The 10,349-nt window shown below is 46.5% G+C and overlaps 1 protein-coding gene and 1 long non-coding RNA gene across 2 annotated transcripts; one reads left to right on the top strand and one right to left on the bottom strand.

Moving 5' to 3' along the window:
• The first annotated feature begins 4,997 nt into the window (after window positions 1–4,997).
• On the top strand, window positions 4,998–9,885 carry LOC144701823 (kinetochore protein NDC80 homolog). The gene is made up of 4 exons (XM_078573596.1): window positions 4,998–6,393; window positions 6,900–7,146; window positions 7,252–7,398; window positions 9,471–9,885. Exons 1-4 carry the CDS (start codon window positions 5,267–5,269, stop codon window positions 9,732–9,734), a joined length of 1,785 nt encoding a protein of 594 aa, XP_078429722.1. The 5' UTR covers window positions 4,998–5,266; the 3' UTR covers window positions 9,735–9,885.
• Window positions 6,803–7,391, bottom strand: LOC144701825 (uncharacterized). Its single transcript, XR_013581108.1, has 2 exons — window positions 7,271–7,391; window positions 6,803–7,159 (listed from the first exon to the last, which is right to left on the bottom strand). It is a non-coding gene; the product is annotated as an uncharacterized LOC144701825 (long non-coding RNA).
• Window positions 9,886–10,349: the final 464 nt, after the last annotated feature.

Genomic DNA, 10,349 nt, shown 5'->3' on the forward strand with positions numbered 1-10,349 from the left:
GCAGACTAATTGATATGGCCTCATTGAACGCGCGGGGCACATCAAAGGGGGCGGGTAGGGTCGAGCCAAGCAGTCCACCTCCGGGCCACCTCAGGTCCGTGCTGGGTCAACCTCCAGGCATGGTCGAGCTGCATGCTCCCCGTCATTAGCTCTCTGATAAGCTGATAAGCTGCATGCTCCCCGTCATTTCAATGCCTCCTTCACCGTCCCCTGCTCTCACCCAGCAAGAACATATTTTAAATTCAAATTGCCAATCAAGAATAATGTTTAACTTTATTGAAATGCTGTTTATTAATAATAAACGCATGGTGCAATATAGTTGTTCGTCTCACATGGCACAAAATGCAGCCCGGCTGTGGGGAACTCAGTCTCCTACATTGGAGTTTTTTATCTGTGGGGAACACAGAATCCAGCCAACTCACTTGCTTTTCTTGCCTGAAAATTTCGGTATCAACCGAGATAGGAAATTTGAAATATGTTTTTCAATAAATTCTCAAACGACATGGGTGCATATCTAAAAGCGTTAAATGAAAGAGAATAAAATAAAGGCAGGTTCACATCTGTAGGAGGAAAAATAATGTTCAACTGTAATGCGCCTTGGCCAGATCTTGGGGCTATAAAATTTCAATAGCAGAACTAAGTTATCGTTCATCGACCAGCTCAGAAATCTGCGACTGGAGAAAATCCTTAGTGACACTGCTCAAATAAAGATGAGATTTCAGAATCGCAATCAGATGTACATCATCAGTCGTCTGGGAAAGGCAGGAGAAGTTATTCTGAGGTGTTTCTCCTTTTTTGATTGATTCTGCTTTCTTCTGGAGGGCTTGGCGTTCCTCAAGGTAATTTCTAGCAACAACATCTTCAAAGGTGCTCGACAAGCCATGGGAGATTTATGATCTTTCTTTTGCCTATATTGCTGCAACTGAATAGAAATGAGGATAAAAAATGAGAAAAATAGCATGAAATATCCGTAAAGAGCAAGAAACTGATGCTTGGAACAATGAAAAAGCAACATGAAAGGGAATTGGGGCAAGAAAAACCTTCTTCCGTCCGGCGGCTAATAGATCTGTCGTGTTCTTCTTTCTTTCCATTAGATCTTGCAGCATAGGCCAAGAGGGAACCGGGGGGTCAACGATTCAATCCTCACAAGAATCTGCTCTGCAAAGAGACCCACCAATTAAAGAAGCAAGAAATTGAATCCTGAAGCAGCCTAAATCCATGACGACCGCAAGAGAAAAGGCACAGATCTACCAAGAGAAAAGGCAACGAGGAAAGAAGGCGTCAAACCTAGGACGAATCAAACTAAGAAGCAAAACAGTCAAAGATGAATCTGTTCATCAACAGATCCATCCGCCGGATAACTGTACTGCTTAAAATAAATCTTGATTCAAATCACGAGAAGCCAAATTTCCAACAGAATTTAACAAAAAAAGCATATGAAAACAAATTCACAAGGCTCTGAGAATTGATTTCTTGGCAAATTGAAGACAATGCTCCGATCCGCGGGAATTCTTCTTCCCCCCTTCTCCTTCATGCGAGAGTTCTACAGAGAGAGAGATTGAAATTTGAGATCCAGTCAGTCCGCAGTCTACCATCACTCGTGGATCAAAGCAAAAAAGAATCGGCGAGGAAGAAGAATTGAAGATCAAATTTCAATGAACCCTAGAACAGCAAGCGCAAATGAACGAATGGGTATGGAAGAGCATGAATTTAGCTCGCCCATCTCCTCTTTATCCCAGGGCACCTCCGTGGCCCGAGAGCAGGCGTTGATGACGGTGTTGTAGGTGAGGACCGTCGGCGCGACAGAGTAGGGCGGCCGCTTCAGCCGATCGAGGAGGGCGAGGGCGAGGGCGTGCTCGCAACGATTCCGGCGCCGACGGCGTTGATCAGCGCGGAAGCCCCTTCTCCCTCGCGCCCTTTGTTCCTCCTTCTCCACCGTCTCCTTCTCCTTCGTCGCCTTTCTCAGCTCTCTCCCGGGTGACTCACATTGGGCGGGCTAAAATCTTTCTTTCTTCAAATCGCGCTGTGACGTGGAATCCACGTGGCTGCCACATGGATTCCGCCTAGGTGGACTCCGCCGGAACTCCACCTGGCAGCCACGTAGACTCCACGTCACAGGCTGCGGACCAAATGGGACTTCGGGCTGTGTCGCGGCAAAAAAAAAGTAAGGGTTGTAACTCGAATTTTCGAAAAAGTTCGGGCCACACCGTGATATAACCCCTATAATCTATTTAAAGTCATTTTAACACCTAAAAAATTCTTTAAAAATCTCTATCTCTCGTTTTTAATACTTATAGTTGTTTTTTATGTAAATTAATTCCAGAAAATTCTAAAAATATTTATTTCTGATTTATTTGCTAAGAAACAATTGAAAAAATTAGTTTAAAAATATGATTTTGTGTTTCTCCTTGTATTTTGGCTTAACTTAAATCATAGAGAATTATGAAAATTACCTAAAAATCTAGAAAAATCTCAAAAAATATATTTTTCACGTTTAAAATCATTTTCTTCATCCCAAGCTTGAGAAAAAATTCTGAAATTAAATTTCTGCCTCTGTGTGGATCGACCCCTTACTTGCCCTATATTAATTATAGAGTATTTAAGTGGAAAATTTTCATAAATATTGTTGGATAAGTCTGAATCAAAACAACGACTTCCCCTTCGGAGCTCAAAGTTCGGTGACCTCCACAAGTCACCGAACAGCGTCCGTAGCACTGTGATCAACGAACTAGTCAACACCATCAAGAACAAACTACTATAAGATGGCAGCTAACCCTGCGTGGTTAACGATGATCTCTCCGCGCAGAGGAGCAGACAAAATCCGCAATGGAAAAGATAACTAATACTACAGAAATAAAGGGGAAGCGAGAGTGAGACCTGGGTATGGAAGCTCTGTATCAGGTTGGCGGGAAACGCTCGTTGCGGGGCGAGGTGCTTGGAGAAATCTCAAGACAGCCAGATGCAGGGAGGAGAGGTGGGCGGAAATCTTTCACCTGCCCACTCAAGGTATGATCATCACGCAGCGAGTCCCGCAGGAGGAGTTGTTACTCTAATCAGCGACACCAGGGTGGGTTTGTCGATGTAGCAACCACTGCGAACAACCATGCACAGCAGACAGTTCCCGTTTGGGACGATATGGCCGACCGGGAACTGGTCGCAGTAATGGGGAACTGGCACTGCCTTCGCTCTAGGGTCCTGTTGGCTGATGTTAAGTGCTCCACGACGTGAGTGTCAACACCCGAAAATGACTTCTAGGATGCGTCGAGAGGAGACCACCAGGTAGTCAACTGCCTGGATGTGTTGGTCAAAGGTGGACAATCTGCTATAGCGGTGCGTTCACACGGCAGCTGACGGGAGACGTCGGGTTATTCCTTCGCTCGGATTTCCAGTCGCGGGAGGGCCTCAGCTCCTATGGTCCATCAAACGGAGGAGATGCTCTGGTTACTAGCCTGACTGCCCCGTCTCTACGTTTGCCGGCTGGAGAAAGCTACCGACTAGAGAGACGGTACACCGCCGAACTCTTCACCGCAGTCGGCCACGCCTGGGATTCCCACAGCCTGTACCCCCCCCCCCTCGTCGATCCTTCTAGGAGATGGCCGTCTACCTAGTTGAGTCCTGGGGGATGAGCGAGTAGAGGGAGGAAAGAAAGAAAGCAACAAGAGAATGAGCCGTGGGAAGTAATTCAGTGGATCACCTATACAACTGTGACTTGAATCAACCTGATAGACATTTAGGTATAATACCATTTAGGGATTTGTATTGATTAATTAAGTGAACTCTTTCTCCAAAGAGCACCCACTATGTGTCCTAAGTGTCGCCACATTAATAGCCACATGATCAATCATACTTATCGTCTAAGTAGGATCAGCTAGTGTTATTATATCCAGAATATTCGATGTTCGTCTCGACTATCCGCCGAATAGGAATATTTAGAATACATGTTTAAAGATGAGCGATCACTATATTATGATCTCATCATAATTCACTAAGGCATTGCACATATTCATGGACTTCATTATAAACATCACACAGAATAATAATGAACGCAAATAAAAGTCGATCAGCTTAAATAAACATGGTAGTGTGATTGTCTTGACGGCCACATAATATTCATCAAGCTTGACAAGGTGAAGGAGGAGATTCAACGTGCCGAGGATCGCGTGGATACTTTAGAGGCTGCACACATGACCAAGTCGACTCGTTTTGCTCGAGAATCCAATAAATCACAAATGTGATCCGTGCCCTGGTGATTCATTTCATGTTTTAATGATATTGTTATGATTCTGTCATAAGTCTTCCGCTTCATGGAATCATCACATTCATCTAGATCGAGGCCTCAAGAACCCCACATTAGGAACTCGTAGATGTCAAATGGCTGAACTCTTTCCACTAAAAACACCCATCGTTTATCACTAATTTCTCAACACGAATGGCTATGGGAACAAAAATGCTCATCATATTGAGTGGGACTAAAGAGTGCTATTGTAATAGTGTGTTTTGATTTTCTTCTCATATATATACCCTTTAAATACAAAGATTTTAGAACAGATGTCTAAGGACGAGTAATTTCATCTTGATATTACAATCTCATCATTATTTTGATTGTCATAGCATGCATTCATGGTCTTGATTATAAGCACATTTTACCTAGGAAAATTGGACTAGATCGTAGAACGTGAGATTGGCTTGCCCGCAACAGCTATTTCCGTCGCGTAGAACCGTCGTCGAGATGTAAAGAAGAAAAAACTCAGAAAATGGGATCTCTCTCCTGATACTAACAATACTAGAAATACAATGTTTAAATGATGGATACTATATATACCGATACCATTATGATTAACCTTATTCCCTCCAAACCCCAGCACTTGAGCATTAGTTAATTTAAAACGCAAATCCCACCAAAAAAGCACAAATTGATGCACCACTCGTCAAATAAATAAATAAATAAACAAGTAAACTCTTGTTTGATAAATGATAAGAAAGAAAAACCTTTAAAGAGAAAAATTAGAGAGAGTTTTCTTGCTAGGACTGGAATCTACGGGTTGATTTGATTTGCTTTGGCCATTTGGGGTTCCTCTTCCCCGGTCCCTCTCGAAAGTTGAAAGTTGAACGTTCAAATCGCAGGAGCGGGAAGAAGAAGAAGAAGAAGAAGAAGAGGAAGAAGAAGAAGAAGAAGAAGAAGAAGAAGAAGAAGAAGAAGAGGAAGAAGAAGAAGAAGAAGAAGAAGAAGAAGAAGAAGAAGAAGAAGAAGAAGAAGAAGAGGAAGATGCGAGGGGGGAGGATCCCGAAGAACCGGAGCGTGGCGGCGACGCCGGCGAGGAAGGCGAGGCTCCCCTCGGCCGGCCCCTCGTCGTTCTCCTCCCGGCGAGAGTCGGACGCGAGCCTCTGCAGCAGCCGCCCCTCCCTCGCTCAGGCGGCTTCTTCGTCCTCGTCGGGCCTTCCGGCGGTGTCGGACAAGGCCTACCAGGCCTGCGCCCTCCGCGCCGTGAACGCGTACCTCTCCTCCGTCTCCTCCGTCGCGCTCAAACCCCCGCTCCCCTCCGCCCGCGACATCGCCGCGGCCTTCAACGACGTGCTCGCGCGCCTCGACTGGCCCTGCTCGGGCGCGCCCGTCCTGGAGGACGACCTCCCCTCCCTCCTCGCCGGCCTCCGCTGCCCCGTCAAGCTCAGCAAGTCCGTCCTCAAGGCCCCCGGCACGCCCCACTCCTGGCCCCCCCTCCTCGCCGCCCTCCACTGGCTCGTCCAGCTCGCCCGCGCCCGCGACGCCCAGTCTTCCTCTTCCTCCTCGCCCTGCTTCTCCGAGGCCAACACCGCCCTGCAGTACCTCTTCCACAGCTACGACCTCTTCATGGCCGGCGAGGACGACGCCGTCGACGCCCTCGACTCCGAGCAGCTCCGCCTCACCCGCGAGCTCGTGGCCGGGCTCGCCGCCGCCGAGGCCGCCCTCGCGCGCGAGGCGGCCGAGCTCGAGCGCGCCGCCGAGGCCGCCCGGTCCGGGCCCTCGCCAAGGGAGGCCGCCGAGCGGGAGCGGGGTCTGCTGAGAGACGACATGAACAAGTTCGACGTGATGATCGAGAGCTGGAGGGAGAAGCTGCGCGCCGCGGAGAAGCTGGCCCGCGACAAGGAGGCCGGGCTGGAGGCGAAGATCGCCGAGAGCCGGCGCATCTCCGAGGAGAACGAGGAGCTCCGGGCCAAGGTCGCCGCGCAGGTGATGAACGTGCGCGACGCGGAGAGGATGGAGAAGGAGCTGCGCGCCGTAGAGAGGGACGTCGCCGAGGCCGAGATCGGCCGGAACGTGCTCGAGGAGAAGTCCTGGGAGTTGGACGCCGATAAAGACCGCAAATTCAAGGAGTTGGAGTCGCTCGTCGAGCAGGCCAATCAGGCCATCAGAAGGTAAACAAATACCCATTTTCCTCTTCTTCTTTCTATCATTCTTTCTTTCCATCTTTCTTTCCTTCTTTCCTTCTTTCCATGGTTGCCTGAATATGTTCTAAACGAACTTGATATAGACTCTTCGCCTCCATGGTCTTCTCCCCATTTCATGAATCTGAAAGTTTATATAGTTTATGTTGCAGAATCCACTCGTTACCTCTTCTGTTTCCTTGGTTTCATTCTAGACTTGCTCAGTGGGTTTTCCCCATTTATACCCTCTTCTGAATTTCGTCATGTACCATCTTTTCGTATTTACTTGGATGCATCTTTTCAGTTGGCTTGCCGTTTTGCCAACAAACAGACATCTATGAGCTCATAAGCTTCCGAGTATGAGTCATTATAGCAGGAATTTGAGTAGAATCTACGGGTATTTCTGTTAAAAGCTGTTTTATGAAATGCCCCTTCCGCAATGGGTCGCACTCATGGGGGATAAAAAGAGTTGACTCATGTCTAATTTTCAACTCCAGGTTAAAGCTCGGATGTGATTTTCAATATGCGCTCAACGCCGAAGGATCTTCTGCCTCTGAGGTCCTGGGCACGGCCTACAAGACGGTGCTCAAGACTTTCCTGAGAGAAGCCGCCGACGAGACGAAGAAGAATTCCGTGGCAAAATGGGAGGAGAAGATGTCTCTCCAGCAGCAATCTCGCGAGAAGTCGCTTCTTCTCAATGAGAAGAAGGAACGCCTCGCCGCTCTCCAAAAGAAAATCGCCGAGGCGCGCTCCCATCCTATAAAACCAAAAAATAACGTCATCGAAGATGATGAAGATTTTGAATTACCATGTCTCCTGAAACTTTTTTAAAATTAATTATTGATGCAGGCTGATGCGCGGTCGATACGGCTGAAGAAGGAAGTCGACGACCACGTCCTGAGGTGCTCTGCCGACGCCGAGAAAGCCGTGGAAGAAAGACAGACGAGGGAGCGCCAGATAGTCACAAGGGAAGAAGAGGCCAACAACTATCTGAAGGTGGTTGGTTCTATCCTTGAACCCCCTCATTGACTTTATCATCCATCGTTGACCCATGTTGGTTTTATCATCCATCGTTGACCCATGTTGGTTTTATCATCCATCGTTGAACCATGTTGGCTTTATCATCCATCGTTGGCCCAAGTTGGCTTTATCATCCGTCGTTGACCCATGTTGGCTTTATCATCCATCGTTGGCCCAAGTTGGCTTTATCATCCGTCGTTGACCCATGTTGGCTTTATCATCCATCCATGACCCATGTTGGCTTTATCATCCATCGTTGAGCCATGTTAGCTTTATCATCCACCGTTGACCCATGTTGGCTTTATCATCCATCCATGACCCATGTTGGCTTTATCATCCATTGTTGAGCCATGTTAGCTTTATCATCCACCGTTGACCCATGTTGGCTTTATCATCCATCCATGACCCATGTTGGCTTTATCATCCATTGTCGAGCCATGTTAGCCTTATCATCCACCGTTGAGCCATGTTGGCTTTATCATCCATTGTTGAGCCATGTTAGCTTTATCATCCACCGTTGACCCATGTTGGCTTTATCATCCATCCATGACCCATGTTGGCTTTATCATCCATCGTTGAGCCATGTTAGCTTTATCATCCACCGTTGACCCATGTTGGCTTTATCATCCATCCATGACCCATGTTGGCTTTATCATCCATTGTCGAGCCATGTTAGCCTTATCATCCACCGTTGAGCCATGTTGGCTTTATCATCCATCGTTGAACCATGTTGGCTTTATCATCCATCGTTGGCCCATGTTGGCTTTATCATCCATCGTTGAACCATGTTGGCTTTATCATCCATCATTGAACCATGTTGGCTTTATCATCCATCGTTGGCCCAAGTTGGCTTTACCATCCATCGTTGACCCATGTTGGCTTTATCATCCATCGTTGGCCCATGTTAGCTTTATCATCCATCGTTGGCCCAAGTTGGCTTTATCATCCATCGTTGACCCATGTTGGCTTTATCATCCATCGTTGAACCATGTTGGCTTTATCATCCATCGTTGGCCCATGTTGGCTTTATCATCCATCGTTGAACCATGTTGGCTTTATCATCCATCGTTGGCCCAAGTTGGCTTTATCATCCATCGTTGACCCATGTTGGCTTTATCATCCATCGTTGAACCATGTTAGCTTTATCATCCATCATTGAACCATGTTGGCTTTATCATCCATCGTTGAACCATGTTGGCTTTATCATCCATCGTTGGCCCAAGTTGGCTTTATCATCCATCGTTGACCCATGTTGGCTTTATCATCCATCGTTGGCCCATGTTGGCTTTATCATCCATCGTTGAACCATGTTGGCTTTATCATCCATCGTTGGCCCAAGTTGGCTTTATCATCCATCGTTGACCCATGTTGGCTTTATCATCCATCGTTGAACCATGTTAGCTTTATCATCCATCGTTGAACCATGTTGGCTTTATCATCCATCGTTGAACCATGTTGGCTTTATCATCCATCGTTGGCCCAAGTTGGCTTTATCATCCATCGTTGACCCATGTTGGCTTTATCATCCATCGTTGAACCATGTTAGCTTTATCATCCATCGTTGAACCATGTTGGCTTTATCATCCATCGTTAGCCCAAGTTGGCTTTACCATCCATCGTTGACCCATGTTGGCTTTATCATCCATCGTTGGCCCATGTTGGCTTTATCGTCCATCGTTGAACCATGTTGGCTTTATCATCCATCGTTGGCCCAAGTTGGCTTTATCATCCATCGTTGACCCATGTTGGCTTTATCATCCATCGTTGAACCATGTTAGCTTTATCATCCATCGTTGAACCATGTTGGCTTTATCGTCCATCGTTGAACCATGTTGGCTTTATCATCCATCGTTGACCCATGTTGGCTTTATTATCCATCGTTGACCCATGTTGGCTTTATCATCCATCGTTGAACCATGTTAGCTTTATCATCCATCGTTGAACCATGTTGGCTTTATCATCCATCGTTGAACCATGTTGGCTTTATCATCCATCGTTGGCCCAAGTTGACCCACCCTTGGTCATTTTTGATGGGACACTCGCTGCAGGAGTGTGAGCTCGAGCTAGAAGAAGCCGTGATGGAGAGCGAGGAAGAAGTTCAGAAGTGCGCCGAGGAGCTGGTGGCCTTGATAGATGGGGTCGCCGAATACAAGGAGTTTATGGAATCTACGGTGGCTCGGTTGCTGGCAGATCTCTCTGAAACAGCCCAGACCGTGGTCAATGCGCACAAGGCCTTCCTGTCTGCAAAACTAGTCTCTGCTGCCCAGCATAATGCCGGTCTTTCCGGGTCCAAACGGAGCCGTCTTCCCTAGAAAAACCAATGATATGGTGCAAGGCTTCATCATACTATTATCATCTTCCCTAGCTTCTCTGATGGCTCATCCTCTGCCTTACTTCGAAATATAAGTATGTCCTTGTATATTCTTGCACTTTCATATGATTCATTCCGGAGCTCTTGCAATTCATGCATCTGAAGCAGACTATATTTCACATAGATCGTAGACTCACTCATGGTGAAGTCCACTTCCTAAGTGCTCATCTACAAATTCATAAAACATTTTAGGATCTTGTATCATCTCTGTGTATGCCATTGCAAAGAGTAACAATGATTAAGCAGGAGGTTATTCGACATATTCAAATTCATGGACACAGTTTTTCACTTTGAAGGTTATACGTTCTCTATAAGATGAAATTAGCATAGATATTCTTGATATGTGATTAATAAAGTAAATCCCATGCATCAAGTCAAACATTATATAAACTTTCTTTTTTATGAATTTAGCATGATTATGACACTGAATATGATCAAAACACAACAAGTTTTTTGAACCCTCAAAGACACAAATTGAAGGTTGAAGAGCAAGATCGACTTCTTTGACCCCGTGCCATTTTTCCCGTCGCCGGCGACCGAATTCCAGTGACGAGAA

Source organism: Wolffia australiana, chromosome 4 (assembly GCF_029677425.1).
Source record: "Wolffia australiana isolate 7733 chromosome 4, ASM2967742v1".
Taxonomy (NCBI): domain Eukaryota; kingdom Viridiplantae; phylum Streptophyta; class Magnoliopsida; order Alismatales; family Araceae; genus Wolffia; species Wolffia australiana.

Excerpts from the sequence above, each read along its gene's own strand:
- LOC144701823 (XM_078573596.1), top strand. The coding sequence starts at position 5,267 with ATGCGAGGGGGGAGGATCCCGAAGAACCGGAGCGTGGCGGCGACGCCG. Across the intron at positions 6,394-6,899 it reads GCCAATCAGGCCATCAGAAG|GTTAAAGCTCGGATGTGATT; the intron begins GTAAACAAATAC and ends TTTCAACTCCAG. Across the intron at positions 7,147-7,251 it reads TCCAAAAGAAAATCGCCGAG|GCTGATGCGCGGTCGATACG; the intron begins GCGCGCTCCCAT and ends TTATTGATGCAG.